Source organism: Notechis scutatus, chromosome Z (assembly GCF_049901735.1).
Source record: "Notechis scutatus isolate UNSWTSFEM ecotype Mainland chromosome Z, rNotScu1.2, whole genome shotgun sequence".
Taxonomy (NCBI): domain Eukaryota; kingdom Metazoa; phylum Chordata; class Lepidosauria; order Squamata; family Elapidae; genus Notechis; species Notechis scutatus.
In genome coordinates this window covers 67,665,682-67,692,636 of record NC_142025.1, presented here as the reverse complement: position 1 = coordinate 67,692,636, position 26,955 = coordinate 67,665,682, and the positions used below count along the sequence as shown (strand labels likewise).

Sequence of the window (26,955 nt, the reverse complement as noted above, 5' to 3'; positions counted from 1 at the left end):
ATTCAGATTTTGAGGCCTTCTTAGGAGCCAATGCCTTGGTTCTGATTTTTGCTGCAGCCTCCCTGTTAGCTGACCTCGTCAATGGCCTCTTTGAAATTTCACAGCTATGGGCTTCTTCTAGGCTCGATGGTTCCGCTTGGGTCTAACTGCTCTCCATTTTGCTAGGCAGGTACTGTCAACTCCTCCCAAATCATGTCACCCTAAATGTAGGCCAGGTGAACGGGATCCCTGCTATGAGCCCCCCCCCCAAAATGATGCTGGGTAATGGCCCAATCCCAAAATGGCTGATTGCCACGTGCTCGGAGGCCAATAGAAAACCCTTCTCAAAGGCCAGTCTATGGACCTGGCAACTCACTCAGGGCTTGGCCTTTGTCTTCTAAAGCACTGCAAGGCCTGATTTGAGGGCCCTGAAAAGCCGCTGTGGGGTGCTGAATGAAAATCGGGCTGCACATCAGCGAATAACCGCATGGGAGGCTCAGCCAAACTCTCCTGGCCTGCGGTCTCCAAAATCACTATCGGGGAAGTGCGACAGGCAAGGGCTGCATGGGAGGCTCAGCTGAGCTCTCCCCGCCTGAGCTTACAGTATTTGACGTCGGAGGCTTTGCAATCCCCGCTCTCCTTGAAGGCACAGTTGTACTGGAACTGCGCTGGTTATTCTGCTTTCTTCTTTGCTTTCTCCTTTGTTTTGGAATTAATTAGCTTCTGTAACTAGCTATGACTCCAGAGACACTAGCTCTGACTTCAAGGAGCTGAGTCAAAAAACTGGGGCCAACAGCAGAGGCTGGCTTTTTATACTGTGGCAGACTCAGCTTGATGACATCAGAGGGAAGAGTCTAACCCATTTCTGGACTCTCATCACAGCATGGAGGAGAACTTGTCAGATACCAGGTTTTGCTCACTTAAAACAAAATCTTAATGGTAAATTCCTAACAAAATGTAATATAAGAGTCCTTGATATGAATTTCTGTATCTATAGTGCTGAAAATCAGGTTTTTTTAAAAAATATGTCTATTTGCTCTTTTAAGATTTGTTCTTTTTAAGTTATTGTAGATTAAGCAAAGGAATTAATTTTTAACTATTAATAGTTAAAATACAAAATACTTACAAAGATATCAAAATATGAATAACGGTAGTCATAATGCAGAACTTCTTTTTCTAGTGTTTTTTCAATGCCACCATTTACCTAAAGGAAATATTTATACTAGTCAGTAATATCTTATCTGTTCAGCCATATATTAGCAATATGCTCCATTCTACAATGGTAAGTTAAATTTAAGATAGTGGTTACATCATTCTAAGAATATAGCAAAGTAATTAATATTTAATACTATACAGAATTTATAGAGGTCTTGGGATTTCTTTTGAGTGAAGTCTGAAGATCTGCTGTTCTGACTTTGACTTTGTTTTTATGGTATGCTCCTGAAGTGATTCTGACAGGATGGTGTCCTTAAGATGTCTTCTCCATTTCAAGATTATGTTTCTAACTGAGGATCAATGGAGTGCTATTTAAAAAATAGTGCTTGATTTTTCTCGAACAAATGACTTTGTTGTGGAGATCTTCAGTTTTCAGTGAGTCATCTGCATCTCTGGAACTTACATATTGCAAGCTTCATTATGATGAGGTGAGTCAAAGTTTGTAAGATTTAAAGAGTGTAAGTTAATGCCAATGAGCCCTAATTATTTAATGAACTATTCTCACAACTGACCTTTATTAATTAAATGATTGAAGTAGGAAAGTGATTACCTTTTCATGCAAGAACATTGCATGTTGGAAGATTTTATGAACAAATGAAATAAACACAAAATGGTATTATCTATTTCCTTATGATTTTTATGTATCAAGAGAACCTCCATGAACCTCTGATAACATTTAACAGAAAATGTATTTTTCTTCTTCCATATCTAGATCAAACTTTAAACTGCCAGAATGAAGCCACTCTGTTGGCTTTTTCGTTGGCCAAAAATAAGTCATTATCGATACATGTTTTTGATAGTAGCTGATATACCTGCAGATGGACCAGGCTCTATATCTCCCCACATTCACAAAGTGTATTGTTATTCACTAAGAGCCTCCAAGTAGTATAAGGAAGGTCAGATCTTTCAGCCATATCCTACTTTAATGTTATTCCTTGCTCAACAGTCTCCTTCCTTCATCTTTTGATTTGATTTTATTCTTGTTGTATCCTCAATGTTTGCCATAAAGCTGTTCCTAGATCTGAGTTGGCGGGTTTGTGGTATATGTCCGTTTAGAGAATGTTGAACATTATTCCTTGCTTAGTTCTTTCGGCATCTGCTGTTACTTCTCTTAGGTGGGGCAAGACCAGTGAGAGGATATATTTTGTCAATTGGTATAGGTTTGAGACAACCTGTCACTAAGCATACTGGTTCACTGATGATGATATGAACATATTTTGCATATGCAGATGCGCACCACACTGGAGCAGCACACTGGAGCAGCACACTGTGCTGCAGAGATGCTCAAGGCCAAATCCAATGTATGCAATGTAGATGGATGAGCTCCCCATGTGTAGTTTAGCAATTTCTTAATATTGTTCCTCAAAGTGACCTTAACCTTAATGTTCAAGCAAAGCTGTTTAAAAGAGAACATCATGTCATGCCAATATACTTCAGTATTGGACAGTGCTGTAGTTGGTTCCCTTGCTATGTAACATCCAACTCTTCTCTTGCGTCTCAATTTCAGAGATGGAAAACACACACTTGGATATTTTTTGAGTTGGGCTTTAAATGGTTTGTACTGTAACAGAAAATAAATGCAAATATTCAATTATCAAAATTGTAAATGATATAGTAAAAACCCAAATGAAACTTCTCCACTCAATCTCTATAAATTCAGGTATCTACTAGGAAGCCAAAAAAAGTACAATCTTCAGAAAAATTGAAGTATTACAAATGGAAAAAAAAATATTACTTAGGGAGCAGAAAATAAGGAAAAAAGAAATATATGCAACATTTTAACACACCACAGATATGATAGTTCACTACTTTATAAAATGTAATATATACAATTTGTTGATTTTTAAAGCGTAGGTAACCAGCATCTTGAATTGCATTTGAAAGCCTTGGTGTTGCATGGACATAGCAGAGAGGAGTCTATCCAGACTTAAAGATGGAACGGCCACTAAAACCTGTTAACCACTTCATCTTGCTACAGTTAGTTTGTTTGTTTTTTCATCTAGACCAGCGATTGCCAACCAGTGGGCCGCAAGAAAATTTTGGTGGGCCACAGAGATATTTCACCCACAGAGCACCCACCCCCCGAAAGCAATTAATCCAGGCTGCGCAGAAACACAAGACTACCATGGCTTTCCTCTGCTTTGGCCATCTGGGAAATGTCTGGAGAAAGGCCAGATTACTCAGTGATATAAGAATAACCACCTGTGCATTAGATCCATGCTCTGGTTGGTTTAGGCCTCCTGGGAAATAATATGTGGTTGGTGAGGGATGTTGCATCCTTGAGAGAGAAGGTAGTCTATTCCTTCCTCAAGAAACTATCCCTGGATCCAATAGTACTGGATACAAATTTTCTCTTTTTATATAAGATTTTTGAGAAGGCAGTCAGGTTATAGTTTCAACTGACCCTGGAAGATATAGGTCAGTGATGGCTAACCTTTTCCATGTTGTGTGTGGAAAGTGTGTGTGTGCTCATGTGCATGTGCACTCGCGTGCCTGCACCCATAATGCAATATGTGCATGACCCCCTGCATGTGCACTGCATGCCTCTGCGCATGTGCACATGACCCGCTGCACTGTCCACCTCTGCGCATGCATCCCACCCCATGCATGCTCGTGTGTCTTCTATGTGTGCATCTCCCCCACACATGCACAGTAGATACCTGACAACTAGCTGGCTGGCAAGGGGCGTGCATGTGCAGTGGGGCTTTTCCAGGCGACCTCTCACGTGCCGGCAGAAATGGCTCTGCATGCCACTTCGAGCACACATGCCATAGGTTCGCCATCACGGATATAGGTTAACTAGTCCCAAGTTTCAGATTAGGATACAGTACTGCGATAGCATTAATTGTTGATAATCTCTGACAGGACCACCATGGAGATAGTAGATACTGGCTCTCTTTGTTTTATCAGTGATCTTCAATATGATCAATGATGATATCCTTCTGGATCAGCTTCAGGAGTTAAGGCCAATTTCAGGGCTTTCTCATTACACAGCTAGTTCTAACTAGCATTGTGGTGAAAGATGAGGGCTTACTATAGAGGCTTTTTGTATACTTCAGGGCTTTCTAATCTTTTCATTTCTATTTAACATGTTCATGAATCCACTAAATATGTTTACAATGGATAAGTTCCATCACATTGTTAATGATGTCCAGCTACACATCTCTATCTCTATCTCTACCTGCCAACCAAGTGATACTTCAAACTTGTTTGAAAGCCATGGTAGTCTTGTGTTTCTGCGCAGCCTGGATCAATTGCTTTGGTGGGGGGGTGCTCTGTGGGTGAGATATCTCTGTGGCCCACCAAAATTTTCTCGCAGCCCACTGGTTGGCAATCACTGGTCTAGATGAAAAAACAAACAAACTGTAGCAAGATGAAGTGGTTAACAGGTTTTAGTGGCCGTTCCATCTTTAAGTCTGGATAGACTCCTCTCTGCTATGTCCATGCAACACCAAGGCTTTCAAATGCAATTCAAGATGCTGGTTACCATAAAGCGCTTTATAGCCTAGATTGACTTATCCCTGCTTATTCCAGAAGATCCAACAAGGAGGGAATATTCTGGATCCTCTATATGAAACAACAGTATTTATGAGACCCAGGAAGTATATCTTTCTGCTTTGGTGCCTGACTTTTAAACTAGTATGCACCCTGAAATTCAAGTTACTATTTGTAAGGCCTTGAAAAACTTGGCTCTTTCCCTAAGCATTGGGCCAGAGTGTTAAGCCTGTTTTGTGATGGGTTATAGAAATGATTTTGGCTGCCCTGAATGTATTTTTCTATTGTTGATTTTATTTTTGTTGGATATTTTTTTAAATTTGTCTTAACCTAATGGGTCATTTCCATGTCAAGTGGTCTGATTTCAGAAAAATGCCCTGCTTGACCATCATGGATTTCAATGAAGTTTGTGTGAACATCCCCAATGAACATTGGTAAGTTGTTACATTTGCTTGTGGAGATTTGTTTTGGAGTTGTTACATATACTTGCAGAGATAGTCATTTGTTTGACACCCATACCACAGCCTTCTACAGTATGACTCTGAGGTTTCAGCAACTTCGAGACATAATATCTCCAGCAATATTTTGTTGAGAAAAACAAAACTTGGCCATCTTGTACAACCTTTTGTGCTTTATTAAACAAAATAATAAAAACATTCTCATGAGCAATTTCCATCTAGATAATTTGGAGCAAAGTTGGCCAAAAATATTGCAGCTTGAAAAAAGGTTAAAGTTTGGCTTTTTATATCTCTGGAAGGAAATAAATGTGAAACTTTGAACCTAATGATTTAGCAACAGAAGTTTTTCGAATATAAAATTTTATTCTCCTACTGCTTTCCAATGGTTTACAAATTGAGTGTAAAGTTGGTGGTTTTTGTAAAAACACCAAAAACAGGTGTGCGTTTTGTTTTGTTTTACAAAAAATACCTTCTGGAAACCCTGTTAAACCATTCTCATTAGAGTGTGCATGTTTCAACCCCCCTTAAAAAGTAGGATTGGTTTTTCATCGCTGATGTATAAAACCCTAAAAATAGGAACAAAGTTGAGCGTGTTGCTATGGCAACATCATGTACATCAACGTGCATTTTTAAATATTGTGCCATTATAATTTCATTTATGCTGGAGTTTAAAGTGTGTAATTCATTTCTTGCATGCTAAATGAATCTGTTACTCTACTAGCTGTGCTTCTACATTAATGACAGCAGTTAAATGTGCTGAAAATACTTGAGTGACACCACAAGTTAGCATGTTGCAGCTATAGGATTCTGAATTGTACAGGTTTAATTGACATATTTCTGTCATAACATTAGAATCTTATATAACTTTTGTGTTTCAGATGTTGCAGTAATACACTTTATATTATTGCAATTTCCATAATATGCTAAATGGATGTCGACGAGTCAATGGGCAATCCTACTTTGCCCAAATGCATTGTTGGAGAAAAATTGTTGTCAACTTGCCACCATGGATCATTTTATTCTAATGGAATTGGGCTGCGTTATGTGGACAGTTGTCTGTCGAAGGGAAAAAACCTAATTACTCGGCGGAGGTTGAGCTCAGACGATGACCAAATTTGCTTGCATCACAAAGTGATGTATCTGAAAAAGTACGACATGAAGCAAAAGTCATGCTGCAACCCATTTGACAAACAAAATCACATAACTAAACATGGGTTGTTCAAAGTCAATCTAGCCATGGCCAATGATTTAACAAAAGTGGCAAAAACAAATGTGAAGCAGGGTCAAAATATTTTTTCCAAAGCCAAATACGTTTCCAGTGTCCAAAGCATGGCAGACTCTTCGTCATTGGATAATTATGATATGGACATTTCAGACACTGTTAATCAAAGTTTGACCGATTTAGGGACTTCTCTGTTAAAAATTCAGAAGTTGAGCAGTAGGGATAAAACTGGCTATGTGAAACAAAAAATTGAATACATGCAGAAGGTGGTAACAGACAAAATAACATTAGCTACTGGAGTTGCAGCTGAAGATATTAGGAAAACTAGCGAATCTACTGCTAAGGAATGCCAGTCATGCCAAGATTACATTAACCTAATTGAAGACATGAAAACAAAAATTAAAATAGCCGATAGATTGACAAAAGTTCAATTATTGACTTTGGCTACAAAGAGTTGGTTGATAACGGTGACAGCAAAAACGTTTGGCATTTCAGTATGTATGGTTAAAACAGCAAGAAAAACAAAGAAATGGAGATGCATTTGTGCACTACCAGATGTAAAAGTTGGCAAACCACTGCCAAAAGAAATTGCCTACAGAATTCGAGATTTCTACGAGGATGATGAATTTAGCAGGATGTGCCCCGGCAGAAAAGAATTGTGTTTCTGTTTGGCTCGATGGCGTCAAGGTTCACAAACAAAAGCGGTTGCTACTGTGCAATTTGAAAGAACTGTATGTGGCATATTGAAACAAATATGGTGCTGAAATTGGTTTCTCCAAATTCTGTGAACTCTGACCAAAGTGGTGTCTGTGCCTCAGGTACACATTCCATCTGTGTCTGCACCATTTATCAAAATGTTAAGTTTATGCTACAAGGTGCCAACATAAAAGAGGACTACAAGCTGCTTTTGGGAAAGGCAGCTGAACTGAACATCAAAGATTGTATGTTGCAGCAGTGCCAAAACTGCCCTGGTGAAGAGGCACTGATAACGCATTTGTACAAAATATTAGAAGACTGGGATTCAGAAGAACCAATTGAATTCAAACAATGGGTTCATACTGACCGTGAAACGCTGGAAACAAATGTTCTCACTGTCGATGACTTCATCAAAAAACTCACTAGCAAAATATGGAAACTGACTGGCCATCAATTCGTTTCAAAACATCAAAGCGAATATTTGAAGTCATTGAAAGCCGGCCTAAAAGAAACCGAACTGATTGTACTGATGGATTTTGCGGAGAATTACTTGTTTGTTGTCCAAAATGCTGTTCAAGGTTTTCACTGGGAGAATTCTCAAGCCACAGTACATTCATTAGTCACTTATTATGTCGATAAAAATGGTGCACTGCAAATTGTCAACTGTTGCATAATTTCTGATCATATGCAACATGATACAATTTCCGAGCATGTGTTCATTCGGAAGTTGATTTGAGTTTTTGATGACTAAAACAAAGAATATACAACTTTAGTGATGGTTCAGCGGCGCAATACAAACATTACAAAAATTTCGTCAATCTGTGCAATCACAAACATGATTTCGAAATTGAGGCTGAATGGAATTTTTGTGACACAGTTGGTGGCACAACTCAATGTTTGGCTGCTTGAGCCAGCCTCCAACAACCATCAACCAACTAAATACTGACACCGACAGATCTGTTCAACTTTTGCGACAGAAACATTCACAGAATTAAATATATCCAAAGGAAAAAATCAAAGAAAGCAGGATGCTGCAAGAAGAAAGATGGAAAGGTAGCAGCACAATAGCTGGCACAAGAGATCATCACCAGTTTGTGCCAGTTGATTCAAATTCAATTTCTGTCAGCAAAGCTTCAAATGACACAATTAACTTTGTGTCCAAAATGTCCAATACTGTAGATCCGAATTTAAAATTGGCGACATATTTTCTGGTTATGTTGCCTGCATTTATGACAAAAAATGCTGGATAGGCAACATTGTGGAAATTTTGATCAAACAAAATGATGCGTTGGTAACGTTTATGCATCTGTGAGGCCCTCCTCATTCATTTTATTGGCCTAAAAACAAGGTGTTTATTGGGTTCCAGAACCACATCTTATTTGTGTGCTTCCAGTGCCTTCAATTACATCGTCAGGTTGTCAGTATCAATTTCCAGAAACACTAAAGAACGTGATGCATAAATTCAATAATAAGCAATCATTGGAATTTGGCAGTTCATACGAACAGTATGGACTTCGGCTTGGGAACCATATAAGATATCCACTTTAGGCTTGGGAAACTAGGATAAGCTGCCCAATCATCGCCTTGGGAACTGGACAGATACCCACACAAGCTTTGGAACCTCAAGGAAGAAATCAAACTACAGGCTTGGGATCCTGAACCAAGAAACCCACCTGTGGCTGGTATTGCATGACTATCGGGCATGCCCCCTATGGCAATGGGGTTGATGGTTAAAATGTCTGAACTGGTAGTGACAAGGTCACCATGGACCAATGCAATATAATAGTAGTAATGATGTCTATATAAAACAAACAAGATGAAAAAATAATAGAATGCACGTGACATTGCCATAGCAATGTCCTCAATTTTGTCCCTAGTTTTAGGGCTTCATAGCAATGAAAAACTAATCCTATTTTTTTAGGGAGGGGTTGAAAGGTGATCTTTCTAATGAGAATGGTTTAATAGTTTCCAGAAGGTCTTTTTTTGTAAAAGCAGGCTGAAAATACCCTATTTTTGGTGTTTTTACAAAAACCATCAACTTTACACTCAATTTGTGAACTATTGGAAAGTAGTAGGAGAATAAAATGTTATATTCAAAAACCTTGTGTTGCTAAGTCATTAAGTGCAAAGTTTCACATTTATCATACCTTTCTTTCCAGAGATATAAAAAAGCCAAACTTTAACCTTTTTTAAAGCTGCAATATTTTTGGCCAACTTTGCTCCAAATTATCTAGATGGAGATTGCTCATGAGAATGTTTTTATTATTTTATTTAATAAAGCACAAAAAGTTAAGGGGCGTGCATTAGTGCACAATCATGCCTACCGTCCCTGTCCTATTGTCCCCAATTATTAGTTCCTATTTCTTGTATTTAAACATGTTTATTCTTGTTTCTGTTGTATTGTAAGCTTTTGGCAAATAAATACAATAAAATAAAAAATAAAAAAGTTGTACAAGATGGCCAAGTTTTGTTTCTCTCAACAAAATATTGCTGGAGATATTATGTCTCAAAGTTGCTGAAACCTCAGAGTCATACTGTAGAAGGCTGCGGTATGGGGTCAAACAAATGATTATATCTCTGCAAGTATTGCATTGGCAAATGTAACACTTTACCAATGTTCATTGGGGACATGTGTGCATGTTCACACAAAACTTCATCGAAATCCATGATGGTCAAGCAGGGCATTTTTCTGAAATCAGACCACTTGGAATGACTCTAATGGTAGCTGTCCTGAATCACAAACAGGGGAGTTCTTTGAGTTGGGTAAGCATACAGTCTAAGTTCACAATAAATAACCAAACTTTAGATTTAAAAAGTCAACATATAAAAAATACCAGCAGAAAGCATTAGTCCACCTTTCTCTTTTGAAAATTCTTCTCTGAAGGAAGAAAAGCATTCATGTACTTGAATTGAGAATTTTTGTATATACTATAGCTCCTTCCCACTGCACAATTTAATGATTTTATACCAAATCTAAATTTGATATAACATATAAAATAACAAGATATGAACCCCTGATATATAAGGACAAGGAGTTTCAAACCCTGAAAAAGATCACAAAGAAAGTAAGAGAACAAAGAAGAGACTATAAATTCCTTGCAACACAACTGATTAAGAGAAATATAATGCTTAGGTGATTAATTCCGGAGGGGATGCTGGTATTTTGAGAAGAGGATCAGGATAGACAATTTGGATAAGGCACAAGAATTGTACGACCAAATTGTGGGAGTGGAACAAGAAAGCAGTAGCAAGGAAGAATTGGAGACTAGAAGCCAGGAGGACCAGCAACAGGAGGTAGGAGAAATAGAACAGGAAGAAGGAAGCAAGGAAGAGACCAAACAAAGGAAAAAAGGAATAAGATTAAGAACACACCCACAAAGGGACATAAGTATTAATAGAAGACAGATACCAAGCCGCAAGTAGGATAATGGAAGAAGAAATTTAGGCTAATATCATTAAATATTAATGGATTAAATTCACCTACCAAAAGAAAACAAATATTGACAAAATTGGCAAAACAAAAAGTAGATATAGTGTGCTTACAAGAAGTACATATTAAAGAACAATATAGGAAATGTTTAGAATACCCAAAATTAGGAATATTATACACAGCCTTGGCAGAACTGAAACAGACAGGAATAGCAGTATATATCAAATAAGGAATTAAGGCAGTATATAAATATGCTGATACAAACGGAAGAATTTTGATGATTGAATTAGAGATAGGTCAAAAACAAATGTTATTGGTTACAATTTATGCCCCAAATCAAAGTGAATTTTATAGCAAATAACATGAAATTTTTTTTAGAAATTGGACATATGTATAGTTTGGGACTATAATGCGATAGTAGACATAAAAAAGTATTATATTAGCAATACAAAAAATAAGAAGAAAAGGAAAATACTACCAACATCCTCCTTTGATATGACACAGGAATTAAATTTGTGGGATCAGTGGAGATTAAACCCTGAAAAAAACAAATATACTTTTTATTTGAACCCACATAAGTCATGGTCCTGATTAGACATGGTATGGATGAATGGAGAAATAGGAAATGAAGTAGAAACAATAGAAATTATGACAAATGTATGGGCAGATCAAAACCCTCTAAAAATAATTTGGAAAGGGAGGAAAAAAATAAGGAGAAGATGGACATTGAATTCCCAATTGTAAAAGAAAAAGAATATATTTTAATTTTTTAAAGAAGAAATAGAATTATTTTTTAAGGAAAACATGAATCAACAAACATTGTTGCTTTGGGATACTATGATATTATGGGATACAGCCAAAGCATATTTAAGGAGAATAACGATGGCATACATGGCGAAAAGAAATAAGGAAAAATGGCAACAACACATTATTTTACAGGAGATTAAAAATTTAGAAATTAGACTACAAAGAAAACCGCAGGATGAGAAAGTGAAGGGGGAAATGGCCCTAGCTAAACATAAATTAAATGTGATAGACCAGGAAGAAAGAGAAAGGGATTTGAATTTCAGAAACAGAATTTCTTTGAATATGCTAACAAAACAGAGATGGTTCTCCTATAAATTAAAAATAGAAAGGATATAGGAGTCAAGGGATGAAAATGAGAAATTATAGTACCAAATGGCAGAAAATAAAAGAATAGTTCAGAATTATTTTGAAGGGTTGTATAAGGAGGAAAAAGTGAATAAAGATAATATTGAACAATACCTAAAGGAGAATGGCCTACAAGAAATAAGAGAGGAACATAGAGAAACGTTAAATAAATAACAGCTATAAATTTTTACTACAATAATGGCTGAAAGGTTGAAAATAGTATTGAATGATATAATACATCCAGATCAGAATGGTTTTCTATCTTCCAGACAGATAAATAATACAAGAATTGTGTTAAATGTCTTAGAATATTGCAAAGCTCATCCAGAAAAGCAGGCGCACTGACTTTCTTAGACGTTCAAAAAGCATTTGACAATCTTAATTGACAGTTTTTGATCCAACAAGTGAAGGATATGGGATTTGGAATGAATATTCCATTCAAAAAGCTAGGGCAATAATAAATGGAGATAATATTGAGAGATTTGAAATAATGAAAGGAGTGAGACAGGGATGTCCAATGTCACTTCTTTTTATTTTAATGCTGGAAGTGCTTCTAGTCCAGATCAGAAAAAAATACTTAAATAGAGGATTGAAAAGTAAAAAAGAATATAAAGTATAGGCATTTGCGGACGATTTGGTGTTTTTTATTGAGGAACCAATAGAGACAGGGAATAGTTTGATACAAGAAATAGAGAGATATGGAGTGATAGCAGGATTAAAAATTAATAGAGACAAGCCAAAAATATTAGCCAAAAATTTGACAGAAAACCAAAAAAAGGTTTTAGAAAGAGAGATGGGACTGCAAATTGAAAAAAAGATTAAATATTTAGGAATTTGGCTAACTAGATGTTCCTCCAGAAAAGGGTCATTGGTTCTCACCTGATACGACCTTTCTCTTTGGGTGGAGATAGCATTCAGAATTGGGTGATCAGTCTCCGCTTGCTGATTGGACTGAGTCTGTCAAATCTTTGAGGACACTCCCTCTGTTGCTAGGGACCTCCCAGAGATTGGCGAAGGAATATTGACAGACTGTTGTGTTCTCCTATAACAATAACATACACATTCGGAATGGACCAAAACCAGGGTGAGACTGAATGCTATCTCTACCCAAAGAGAAAGGTCATATCAGGTGAGAACCAATGACTCTTCTCCATTGTGGTGGAGATAGCATTCAGGATTGGGACATACCAAAGCTGGTTGTCCTATGGGTGGGTGTAATGAGGTCCAAATCCCCTAGACAGAGTGGCCCTTTAAAAGAACTCTCCGTCCAAAAGCTGCCTCAGCAGAAGCAAAAGCTTATAGTGTCTGATGAACGGAGAAGGTGAGGCCCTGCAAACCTCCTCAAAGAGGCCTGAGTGGCCCATGCTGCCGACATGGCCGTACTTCTTGAGTGTGCACTTCTTGTTGAGTGTGCTATTATCCTTGGAAGAACCGCACTTCTTGTTGAGTGTGCTGTTATCCTTGGAGGAACCGCAAGTCCTTGGGTCTGGTAGGCTTTGGATATGCACAGTCTTATCCATCTCCCCACAGTCGTTTGAGTCACCTTGCAGACCACAGTAGGAGGTTGAAAGGAAATAAAAAGGGATTCAGACCTCCTGAAGGGTGATGTCCGCTTAACATAAATCCGCAAGGCTCTGCGAACATCCAGAGTGTGCCATCTTTTTTCTAATCCATGCACAGGATGCAGGCAAAAATCAGGTAAAATTAGTTCCTGGACTCTGTGGAACCACAAGTTCACCTTTGGCATGAATGAAGGGTCTAGTTTTAACACAGATCAGTTGGTGTGAAACACACAAAGGTCCTTCCTAACAGATAAAGCTGCCAAATCTGAAATCCTTCTGGCAGAGACCAATTGCTACCAGGAAGGCCACCTTGCAAGACAAAAACTGCAAGGAAGTAGATCTCAGTGGTTCAAATGGGGCCTCAGTCAGCGAGTGCAGTACTTTAGAAAGGTCCCATGTCGGATATTGATGAACCACTGAAGGCCTCAGGTTTCTAGCACCCTTCAAAATCTGCGGACCGTGGGATGTCTAGACAAAGATTCCACTCCCCCCAAGGATAGAACAGGACAAGGCTGAACCTGCCTCAGCAACGTGTTAGGTGAAAGTCCCTTGTCTAGGCCCTCTTGGATGAAGTCCAGCACCTGGGCAATCGAGGCACCAGAAGGGTAACTGTCAGACTTAGAACATCATTCGCTGAAAGCCTTCCAGGTTGCATTGTAGATGTGGTTGATGGAGGGTCTCCTGGAGGCCTGGATAGTTCTTATTACTCTGGAGGAATAATTGTCCCAGATCAGAGATTCCCGCTCCATCTCCAGGTGGCCAACTGAAGCCACTGGGGCTCACTGGATGCAATATTGGCCCCTGGGTGAGTGACACTCTGTCCTCCAGTATCCTCCAAGGTCTGGAGATGGAAAGGTTTACTAAGTCCGCAAACCATGGCCTTCTGGGTCAAAGAGGGGCTACAAGGATAAGTTCTGCTCTTTCCGCCAACAGTTTCTGGATCACCTTCAGGATCAGGGGCAGAGGAGGAAAGACACAAAGAAGCTCCCGTGGCCAAGGGTAGCGCAAAGCATTTGTTCCCTCCACCCCCAGAACCACAAACCTGGAGGAGAATCTTGGGAGTTGTGTATTGCCCTGGGAAGTGAAGAGATCCATAGTTGGCACTCCGAAGCGCTCTGACAGCTCCTGAAATAAAATGGGGTGCAACCACCACTCTGTGTGGTCAATGGTGGCTCTGCTAAGCCAGTCAGCCTCAACATTGTTGAGGTATTCTACATTAGGAGAATGAGTGCACTCAGGGAAACGTAGTGAGAGTGGTAAGGAATAACACACAACCAGCATACAGATACACTGTTTTACTTCCTATAAACGGGTAAACAAAGTCCAACAAACAGTCCAAATCATACACGGTTAAAGCAGGTAGTATCAGACCAGGGATAATCCAAAAACAAAGTCCAGGATCAAAAGCAGAGTTCAGTAAACAGAGTTTGCTAACAGTTGCAAGACTCACAGCAATCCGAGCAGAATGACGATCAGGCAACATGGCAATACAGGAAATGCAAGGAGAAAGAAACCAGGTTTCTGGCTCCATCTTATGGCCGTTGGAGAAACTTCAGCCAATCACACTTACAGCATTCTCTTAAAGATACAGTATTAAATTACTATCCTGGTTTATATATTTCCAACCCAACTGTTAGGTGACCATCATTCCTAACAAACACTGGCCATGCCTGCAATGTGCTCAGCTCCGAGCGATACCTGAGGTCTCTCTGCCCATAAGCAGAGTTGTTATGCCTCTAGTATCAGTTGCCATGAATGTGTCCCACCTTGGCGGTTAACGTGCACCTTGGTTGACACGTTGTCAGTCAAGACAGGATGTCCTTATCTGAGACAGCATCCTCTAAGTGTCTCAGGGCCAGATGGACCGCCCTAAGCTGTAGACAATTAATATTATGGCCCAAATCTGCCTGGGACCATTGTCCCTGGACCACCGTGCATTGAATATGGGCTCCCCAGCCATAAAGACTGGCATCCGTAGTCAGCACTAACCTGTCAGGTTCCTTGAATAAGAGTCCCATGGAAAGCGCCTCAGATGACCAGCATTGCATTGATCTAAGGACCATCGGAGTTAATCTGACCTGTAGAAGGGAACAACTCCTACCTGTCTTCTGATAAGGGAGAAGAACCCATTGGAATGGCCTGGCATGCAATCTAGCCCAGGGCACAATATTAATGCATGATATCATTTTCCCCAGGAGCTTGGAAAGCGTAGCTAGGGACATTCTATGTTTAGATTTTACTTGCCCAATTAACTCCCTGATACTCTCCTGCCAGTCCTGGGATAAGGACATCTTGCAGGAAATTGTATCTATTACAGCTTCCAGATGGAGTAAGTATTGGTGGGAGTGAAGTGGCTTTTGGTCTTATTGACCGAAAAGCCATGATCCTGGAGCACCTGAATGGTGATTTCCAAATCCTCTGTTGCACTCGATGGGGAGGATGACAGGACCAGTATATCATCCAGGTAACACTGGACTCTTACTGGGATTGCCCTAAGATGGGCTGCCAGGGCTGCCAACAGTTTTGTAAATGTTCTGGGTGCCGATGAGAGCCCAAAGGCTCTATATTGATAATGCTTCCCATTATAGCAGAACCTGAGGAATTGTCGATGGGCTGGAACAATAGGGACATGCAGGTAGGCCTCAGTTAAATCTATGGAGGTCAAGAAATCCCCCTCCGTAATTCTCTCCAGAATTGACTGGAGCGAATGCATCTTAAACCTCCTGTATTTAACACGACAGTTAAGATGCTTCAAGTCCAGAATTGCTCTCCATCCCCCCGAGGCTTTGGGGATTACAAACAGGATGGAATAAAACCCCATGCCCTGTTGGCCCTCAGGCACTGGCTGAATAGCCTGGATTTCCAGCAGGTGCTGAATAGCTGTTTCCATAAGGACCTTTCTCTTTCTATTCAGAGAGACAGGACAACGAATAAAAAACCTCAGGGTTATAGAAAGGAACTCTATAGAGAGCCCCGAGCAGACCATTTCCAGTACCCAGTACCCAATGCCTGGCGAACAAGGCCAGACGTCCCCCAATAGGAGGGTTGACATCCAATTTATCTGGGGCATCGGAAAGGACGACTCCCAGCCCCTCGAAAGGGCCGCTTATTGTTAAATGGGCTATGTCTACCTGTCCTGTCCTGGGGTTGATCCTGCCTGGGGACGAAAGATCTCTGTTCTTAAAGAACCCCGCTCCTACTTCAGGAGTCCTATAATGGGAGCGTCTGAGATAGGGTGTTGATCTGAATTCACCTCTTCTGGACCTGGATGGTAAGACCTTCCCCTTGTCCTTGGAGTCCACCAGAACTTTGTCCAGAGCCTCTGCAAATAATTTATCCCCCTTAAAGGGGGCAGTGGCCAACCTCCACTTATGTCTCATATTAGCCTGCCATTGTTTTAGTCAGAGCAGGCGGCGAGAGGTCACAGTCCCCCCTATTTCCCTAGATGCAAATCTGGCCGCACTGAGGGTGGCATCAGCTGAAAGTACCACTGCTGCTAATAGCTTGTTCACATGTTGGTGTGATCTGACATTGTCCAGTGGAATTCTTTCTAGCAGCTCTTGGAGCCAGATAAGAGAGGCCCTCTTAAAAAAAGATGCGGCCGTGGAGGCCCTCAGTGCCCATGCTGCAGACAGGTGTGTTCTCTGCAACATCTGTTCAGCCCTCTTGTCCTCTGCCTTCAGCGAGTCCTCAGGCTCCGCAGGGATTGTTGGCTTGTAGGGCCGCAACTGGGGTGTCAACAATGGGCACTTCCAGGGCCTTGGAGAGATCACCTCCCACGTTGAACATCTTCTTGTCCAGGGAGGAAGGGCTTGGACTCGACTCAAGGGACGACCACTGCCTTTGGATGACCGTGGTGAACATCCTTGGCACAGGGATGACATCTGCTGTTACTGTTTTTTCAGAAAAAAGTGGGTCAGTTGGGTCTTCAGAAGGATCTGTAGGCTCCTGTGGTTCAGGAACCAAGCCCCATCCTGTGGGTTTTTTAGCCTTGAAGAGGAGCGACCTGAAGATGGCTGGTTGGAACAGACCTGGCATAGAGACTTGGTCAGCATCGAGGCCTTCATCATCGGAGTAGTTTCTGTCCATCAGTTCCCCACTTTCAGATGTGATTGAGTGGGAGCTTTCAGCAGGAGCATAGAACCCTGATTCTGAATGCAGGGAAAGATCATCCTCATGATGAGACCTGTGTCTCCTACTATGTCTGGATGAAGGGACTGAAGCCTCTGAAGGTGAACACCTGGTCTGTTTCAAGACAGCTGACACCCCTTGCCTTATTGCCTCATTTAAAAGAACCTGCATATTAATTTGGCATTCAGGCTCCTGCCCCCTGACTGGTCTAATTCCAGCTGACATGGGAGTAAATGTGGCTTCAGGAGCCAGTCTGGGTCTCTGGTCTGTAGCTGTCAGTTGCTCTGTTGCTGGGCAGACTGAGAAAAAAAATTTAATCTCTGAAGCTTCAATAGACTCTTGCAGCTCTTCAGCTCCCCCTGTGGTCGTTTCTGTTACTACACTCCTGTCAGTTTGCAGCTGCCTATCTCCTCTTAATAACGGTCGCTCCTCATTTAGGTGGGAAGTTGTGCTGGGCACCATTTCTTCTGAAGTTTGGGCTGCTTCTTTTCCTCTAGCCTACAGCTTGTCAAGAGCCTTGTCTCTAGGTGCTCGTCACGCTCAGCTGCCTTGGAGCTCTTTTGAGCCCCTGCAAACTTGTCTTTTGGCTTGGGGCTATAATAGGAAGACATCTGGTCTGGGGCTGCTGGGCTTAGAGAGCGTGACGGCCTACGAGCCGTCTCCTCCACTTTCCTGACCGCGCGACTAGCTTTCTGTGATTCCACCATTTTTAACTCCAACACTGTTATTCCGGAGTTTCCACAAGTTAATCTGCAGCCTTTCCTATCACTATGCTATCTAAAGGCTACTTTCCCTACCTGACCTGTTACTCTGTGAGATTTCTACCTTCACTGCAATCTTCTGCCCCTTTAACGCTGCCGCGGTAAAACCGGCATCTGCAACGGCCATTTCAAGCCGCTGAGAGCCTTGCCAAGCCAAAGCGCGGGGATGCAGTGTGGATGGTGTTTCTACACACCTCCTGTGAAAAATACCTCAGTACGATGTAGATTGGCCCTTAGCTGATCCGCTGTCTGACAGCCTGGGCCGAAGCCCCGAACACGTTGTCTCTGATAGCTGTCAAATGAGTAGACCAGTTCACCTTTGAAATAGGATTCAGGATTGGTGATTTTTTTCTCTATTTGTCAAATTAAATTCCTTTAAATTTTAGTTCTTTAGGAGAAGAAATTTAACAGGTCGTCCAGATATCTGACTGAGTCAATTTCTGGGAGGACCCTAGCAACAGAAGGAGTGTCCTCAAAGATTTGAAAGACTCAGTCCAATCAGCAAGCGGAGACTGATCACCCAATCCTGAAAGCTATCTCCACCACAATGGAGAAGACGACAATTGTAAGAGGCTGATAGAACAAATAAAGAAAGATTTAATAACTTGGGAGAAATTACAACTATCTCTATTAGGAAGGATAGCCACGATAAAAGTGAATGCGTTACCAAAGTTATTGTATTGTTTTCAGACAATTCCTATAAGGTTAGACAAGAAATTTTTTGAGGAATTAAACAGAATAGTTACAAAATTTATATGGCTGGGCAAGAAAACACGAATAAGCTTAAAGATTCTATAAAATAGTAGAAGTAGAGGTGGCTTTGAACTTCCAAAATGGGAATTGTACTATCAGGTGGCGCTTCTAACATGGATTAAGGAGTGGATAAATTTAAAAAATAAAAGGATTCTAACAATCGAAGGTTATGATCTACAGCAGGGTAGCATGCCTTCCTATGGGATAAAAGAAATAAGACACATTCATATTTTTACAGACATCGGATAAGGGAATCATTAATACAAACATGGGAAAAAATAAAAAGAAAACATATGAAATTACCGCGCTGGGTCTCACCTATGGAAACAACAATATATCCAAATATAAAGGACGTAAAGAAAATTATTAGATACAAAGAATTATTAGTCAGGGGAACCTTAAAACAAATGAAGAATTAAAAGATCAGGGTATAATTGTAGATTGGTGGCCATATTTACAGATACAGATGAGATTTAGAAAGGATTTAGAGGAATATGGAATTGAAAAGGAACTACAGCCAAATTCTGACAGGTAAGGAAGAAAACTTATAACAAGATTGTATAATTATTTATTAGAAGTGGAACTAGAAGAAAAGATAGTGAAGGGACCAATGATAGCTTGGGAAAGGAACATAGGTCATAATATAAAATTAGACGACTGGGAAAGATCATGGACCAAAAACTGCAAATTAACATTGTCAACAGCATATAAAGAAAATCAGTATAAAATGTTCTATAGAACATTTGCCAGCCAGATTGGCAAAAATATATCGAAAATCAGAGTGTTGGAAATGTAAACAAAAAGATAGAACATTCTTTCACATGTGGTGGCAATGCCCCAAAGCCAGAAAATATTGGATGAAGATACAAAGATGTTTACAGGAGATAACAGAACACCAAATAGAATTTAAACCTGAAATTTTCTTATTGGGTATAAAGGGAAATTTAGCAAATAAATCCAATACATCCTATTACATATAATAATAGTGGCAAGGATAGTTTTTGCACAGGGTTGGAAATCAGAAAATATACCATCTGAAGAGATACTAATACAAAAAATATTTGATTGTGCTGAGATGAACAACTTACAACAGAACTAAAAGGCAAGGAGGAATCAGAATGTTATGTGGTTTGGGATAGATGGTATAAATAGATAGAACATAGGAATAAGGATTAATGTATTGGAATAAATGTAAACATATGTATTATTGATGACACAAAACTGTTAACAATGTAAATAGAGATGTGTAATTAAAAAAATAGAAATAATTTATGGCCGTAATAACTGGGTAATAGAAATATTTTACTATGTATAATTTAAAATAAAACATTACAAAATCATCAATAATCCTTTCTTCTAATTTTTGCACAAAAAGATAACTGTTTAGAAATCCAGTCCTTATTTTTTTCCCTATATCCCTAGGCAAGCCACTTGCAGCCACTTCTACAATATAGTACTATAATGATACATTCCATTAACTTGTTAATTATTGCAAAATATGCTTAAGCAGCATCTCAAATATTCTAAAACACCAAACGTTAAACATTACTAAATAAGAACTAGGCTTCCTTCATTTTACTCATGCACAATAAAAACTTGTTCAAATTTTATGAACTAAAATAAAGTTGTATAAGATGCTGATCCAGAATTCCTATCACTAAACAAACTTGTAAAAACAAACTGTAGAGTTGTAGAGATTGTGGGAAGATAATAAATTCCATATTATTTCTTTCCTTGTGGAAAATGTGCATATATATTTAAGATAATAAATTACTCAATTGTTATGTTTTTAAAAAGTAAATAGATATGGCCAAAATTTATTTTTAGTATAGAAGTGTGAATTAAATAATCACCTGAATGATCTTCTCAGTTAGTCAAAGTGCATGAATAATTCAACCGGTCATATTCTGACATAAATATTGTATGTGCATGTGTGCGTGCACACACACACATACATACACAATAAATAAGACAGTTAACATTAAAAGTTCCTTCTTTGCACATCTGCTAAATACCACAATTAAACATGTCACAAGCTATGAACCCAACCTCCAAATATATTTTTTTAAAAAAATAAGATTTTCCATTAATTCATATCATTATTTTTGCATGAATCTCAGCCTATTTTAATTACTTTACTTCTTATACTTTTGAGAATGTATAGTCAATTAATCTTTAAAAGTCAGTAAAGCAAGTAAACCTAAATAAGAAAGGAAAAAATATTTTCAGTTGGATTCGTGTAATATGGATGTGTAAAAAAGAAGAGTGATCCATGGAATTTTCATTATTTTAGCTCCCCTTATCTTTACTATAGGCATGGGTACAAGTATGCACACACGCAAAGTATATGTAAGTATAAGCCACAAAAATTCCTCTCATCTTATCCGTATACAATAAAATTATTCCAATAATTCATAATCAAACCTCAAATTGATTTTTTTTAGAATCAACCCCCAAAACAATTTTTCATTGAACAGCTGAGGTGACACAAGTAACCATCAATTCAGGTTTTGGGGGATCCAAAATAGTTATTTGGGTCACACATCAACATTGTACTATACCAAGAAAATATTCAGCTCTAGATAATACTCAATTTGCAACCACAACTGAGACCAGAATTTCTTTGTTAAACAAGGCAGTTGTTAAATGAACTCAATTTAACAACTTTTTTGCTAGGGTGAATTCAGTTTCCCCCATTGATTTTTGTCTGTCAGAATCTGTTTGAGAAGGTCCTAATATGTGACTCTAATATGATGCAAATTTTGTAAATGGATACTAGTCCCAAGCACTCAAATTTTGATCAATTGACTGTGAGGATGCTGCATTGATTGTGTGAGGACTTTTTGTCACTTTTTTCAGTGTCGGTATAACTTTGAATACACACAAAATGAATGGTTGTAAATTGAGGACTAGCTATATTTCTTAAGATTCAGGGATCTACAAAAAATTAAAGTGCTATCTCAAGTGCTATCTTTTATTAGAATTTTTACATGATGCAAACGCTTCTAAAGAAACTTATTTTGTTACATAAGTAGCATGTTTAAACTGTTCCAAATAGCTCAGTACACTATACACACACACACACACACACACGTGTGTGTGTGTGTGTGTGTGTGTGTGTGTGTGTGTGTCCCAAATTAGTTTAATCCCAGTTCAGCAGGCAAAAGATTTGCAGTCTAATTTAATGAAAGAAATAATCTTCACTATTCTTGCTCTCACAAAATTCTCAGAGAAAATTATACTTTTAAAAGGAACTCACGTTTAATTCTATTATCCACAGCAAGGTTATAAACAACAAGTCAAACGTGACAAATAAACAGAAAGTCCTTCGAACATCAGAAATGCCGTTTTTCCCCCTGGTTTCATACGACTCAATTCTTGGCATTAGCTGCGTTGGGTTGATGGAATGAACATCCCTTAAAGAAGGATAAGAACCCAGACCTCTGCCTTGGGCATTTTCTTGGTTGCCTGACATCCAACTCATCTTGTCTTTGGTTATAGCAGCTTTGTTTCAGTTTCAACATTACTACCAGATTAATCCACTTTGAAGATTTCTCTACAAAAGAAATGCAATAATTAATTGTATTAATCTATTCTTTACTAATAAAACTTGATTATGCAATATAAACATCCCCAAACCAATGTGTTCTAGAAGTAAATTTAGTTTTTGGCCTTCAATTTTCTCAGCATGGCAAAAAATGTTGAGGGCTCTTGATTGAAGCTGATGTAATTAATGAAGCATAATTGTTCTCTCCACAGTCTTCTTCCTCCAATAAGTCAAATATTACTAATACATCAAAGTAGGTATGGCAAATTGTGCTGTTATCATCTTAAGTAAAGAGAGCTAATTTCTCTTTTCAAACTAAAGACAGAAAACATGAAAAAATATAAGAAAGTTTAATGTACTTTGGTTTCCAATATTAATAAATTATTTTTGGTATATTTTGGACACCGAGATAGATGGCATATAAATTTAATAACGAAATAAATTTTAAGTTGTTTTCTTATTTCTAAGCTTCAATTCCAATCCAAACTCTAATGCTGGCAAGTTAAGTCATTTTTAAAAAAATATTCTTATTATAAATAGATAGCAACATATTCAATATTCATACAGACAGTGTGTTGTCTGGTTACAATTCCTTTGAACAATACTCAGCATCATATTAGTGATGATATTCTCTAACAATCATCTTATAGTACCAGTGCTCTTCATAATATTAATACATGTTAATTACTAATACTAATTAGCATTAATAATAGCTGACAGTAATCATCCATAATGATAAAATTAATCTTTCTCTTGTAATTTTAAAAGTTCTAACTTCTGTTTCTCTTATTTAACATCGATAGGACAAATCCCATATCTCAAAATATTCAGTGTCCTCCTTTTCTTTAATTTCAAGAGTTAGTCTACTCATTTCTGCACATTCTAAGATTTTTTTAATTATCTTCTCTTTTGTAGGGATCTCCTCGTCCTTCCAATGTTGTGCAAACACGATTCTGGCCGCTGTTAACTGTTAGTATTAAATACACATTCCTTTTACTGTATTTTGGTATAACGTCCAACAGAAATATTTCCAGTTTTAGATCTATATGTTCCTTTATCATTTTTTCTATCCATGTGTGTATTTTTGTCCAATATTTTTTTGCTTTTGGACACGTCTACCACATGCAGTAGTATGAACTCGGGATCTGGTTGCACTTCCAACACTTGGCAGACATATCTTTAAACATCCTGGCTAATCTTGCTGGAGAACATTTTGTATAAATTTTCTTTATATGCAGTGGATATTGTTAGTTTATAGTTTCTGTCCCACAGCTTTTGCCATTTATTCAATTCTACAAAGTGCCCAAAGTTTTTGGCCCACACCATCATGGTTTCCTTTCCTTTTTCCATTCTAATACTCAATAAATAATTATAGAATTTTTTAAATTAGTCTCTCCTCCGGTCTTGTTAAAAGTTGATCCAGTTCTGTTGGTTCTTTATGAAAACTATATATTTTAGCATCTTTTTGATGTCTAGATTGTATTCATACATATGGTCACTATGTTAAATCTATCCCTTGTCTATTCAATTCCTGCTTGTTTTATAATTCCCCCTTCTCATTCAAAATAACCTTATATCTTACAATTTTTCCTATATTCAACACATTTAGGTATATTTGACCTCCATTGTGGAGAGCCAGACTGGTATTTTCAAATATCGTTTCTCCTTGATTTTTGCCCATACTAAAAACAAAAATGTTTCTAATATAATGTCCTTGAAAATATTTGTGTTTTCAAGAAGAAAAAGATTATAAAATATGGGATTTATTTTACCAATGGTTAGATAGAAAAATAGGAAAATGAAATATATTACAATATAAATATAATACAATAGTAAATATAAAATAATGTTAATGATATGTTTTAGTGGATGATTATGGAAGGAAGTATAATATAAATTAGGATTTGGAAAAATTTGAGATTTGCTCAAAATATTAATGTGAATTTACAACTAAAGTCTAATGATGATGTAATGATAAGATAATGATATGGTATGTTGATTAATATGATTATAAATTTAAATCTAAGAGGGAAGATGATATTGTGCACAAGAAATATGTACCAACCAACATACTGTACAATTGAAAGGTTTTATTTGTTGTTTTGTGTTGTTTGTTCGTTGTCAAAAAATAAAAAAAACTTTTTACAAAAATATATATATATTTGTGCATTTTATTTTTACCACAGGAAAGCACGCCACCCGCAGTTGCAAATCATGTCCCTCCAATGTTAATAGTCGTCTATGTTTCAGAGTTATCCATTCTTTTAACCAAATAAGAGCAGCTGCCTGGTAGTATAATACCCAGTTTGGCAACCCAAAGACTCCTCTATTAGTAGAGACTTGTAGTAATTTCAGACTTATTATTGCCTTTCTATTAAGGGGAGAAAAGCTAAAGACCTTTTAAAACATAGAAAATTGGATCTTTAAACTAGGTAGGTGTTGTTTTGGAAAGCATTATAAAATGCTGGAATTATTTACTTGAATCTACTTGAACAGCCAACTTTGCTTCTATAAATGACACTAATTTTGGATTAATCAATTTATCAGTTAAAACAATGCTGCGTAACCTAAGCTCAGGGCGCCATCTACTGGTGAATGGAAAATATACCATACCAAATATACCAAGTCTAGGGAAATTTTTGATAAGAGAAATAAACATTCATCTGGAGGAGTATGGTGATACTTATACCTAAGCTCAGGGTGCCATCTACTGGTGAATGGAAAATATACCATACCAAATATACCAAGTCTAGGGAAATTTTTGATAAGAGAAATAAACATTCATCTGGAGGAGTATGGTGATACTTATTGTTCTATAACTATAAACTTTATGATTACTAGATATTTTATTGTGAGAATAAAGAAGATTTTTAAGTAAAGTAAAGTGACTTTTGATTTGTGAAAAGGACTTGATTTGTGCCTGGACTACTTAAATGGAACTGATTAATATTCTTGAGATGTAAAGAACTATGACTATTGAACTTTCTGAGGAGCAACATTGGACTTGAACATATTTTTTTTGGACTTGAGTAAGAGCGAGACTTACTAAAATAAGACAAGATGCTCCATCAGGTGGAAATGAGTGAGATTTCAAGAGAAATTGTGTTGATGTATCAAAGCATTAGGGGTACTATGGCAAAGAATCACAGAGAGATAAAGAACCTAATGCAAGGCATAAATGAGAAAATAGAAAATATGTTACAATTGATAATGAATGAAGATCAAAGAGTCCAGGAAAGAGAGGAAACAGCAGAAAGAATGGAAAAAAAGACAGAACAGACAAACCAGCAAACAAAACAAGAAGATGAGAAGTAGAAGACAATAAAGGTAATAATGATTGATGAAATAAACCAAGGGAAAAGTACTTTAAGAGATTTAAAAACAGAATCGGATAACCTGGAATAGAGTTTTGAGAGATAGGGGTTTGGGTGGACACTTTGGAGACCTGGCAACTTAGGATAGAGATGAGAGAAATATCCAGACTGAATAATGAAGACACAGATGCTCACAGAGACAAAGATCCAAGAGAGGAGTATGGGAGGCAAGTCAAAAAATGAAGAAAATGAAGTATTAAAATGGACAAGAGACAATGGATAGAAAGGAATTATTTTTATTTTTATTCCTTTTTTCTAATGATGGTTTGATTAAAAAATAGAGTAGAGGTAGAAATAAGAATACACACCTTTATATAAAGCAATAGTTAAATGGAAAGATTGGAGGTTGAAACATGGTATTATTAAGTATGTTTAAATAATAGGATGACTGGTATTTGAATGGCGTTATTGTGACTTTGAATAAGCAAATAATGAAGGACTATGTCTTAATATAAACATGTGTATTAGTACTAGAATTAGTAATGGTGACCTGGCTAGAAGTTAGAATAGAGTAGAAATAAGAAATATGGGGAATTGTTATATAATAGAATATAAATAATAATTAGATGGAAAGATTAGAGATTGAAATGGAACATTGAAATATTGAATTACTCCAAAACAATTATGTATATCAATACTAGGATTATATAAGTTTGATTAATGTAACAACTATTATTATTATTGCTGTTTGTATCAAAATGAATTATACCCAGAGGCCACACTGTTCATGTATTGATATTAATGTATTTTTAAAAATAAAAATCCAATAAAACTTGGGGGGGGGAAATAAATACAGTAAAAAAATATGAAGGTCAGAAAAGGGAGACAGAGATTTTTAAAAAGGAAAAAAGAAACCTTCTCCTTCATCCCCTGCAAATATAACCACCATAAAGAACTTACCACTCTTAAAATAAAACCAAGCATCTCTTCATTCTGTATTTCCCGCAGTTTCTATAAACTTCAACGTCCTCCCTCCCTATTAAACAGCAATCCAGTAGAGGTTATCAGAAATGACAACATAAATCTAAGGTAATCCTCAATTTATGATGACAATTGATCCTAAAAGTTATGCTGCACAGTGAGACAGTTGTTAAGTGAATTCTGCCCCAATTTATGGCCTTTCTTGCCACAGATGTTAAGTGAATCATTGTGGTTAAGTTCGAAACATGGTTGTTAAATG

General features: G+C 37.7%; 1 protein-coding gene across 14 annotated transcripts in view; it reads right to left on the bottom strand.

The window, feature by feature from the left end:
* STARD3NL (STARD3 N-terminal like) overlaps positions 1 to 26,955 on the bottom strand; it is a 54,178-nt gene that overhangs the window by 25,601 nt on the left and 1,622 nt on the right. For 7 of the 14 annotated variants that reach the window (XM_087947001.1, XM_087947000.1, XM_087947005.1 and 4 more), the window contains exons 2-3: positions 22,114 to 22,408; positions 1,106 to 1,183 (exon numbers count right to left, since the gene is read on the bottom strand). In XM_087947001.1, coding sequence (XP_087803127.1) covers positions 1,106 to 1,183; positions 22,114 to 22,338 — 303 coding nt within the window. In that variant the 5' untranslated portion in view covers positions 22,339 to 22,408. Of the gene's footprint in view, positions 1 to 1,105; positions 1,184 to 2,566; positions 2,756 to 22,113; positions 22,411 to 26,955 lie in introns of all 14 variants that reach the window. The other 7 variants (XM_087946995.1, XM_087946994.1, XM_087946999.1 and 4 more) reach the window with 3 other exon arrangements.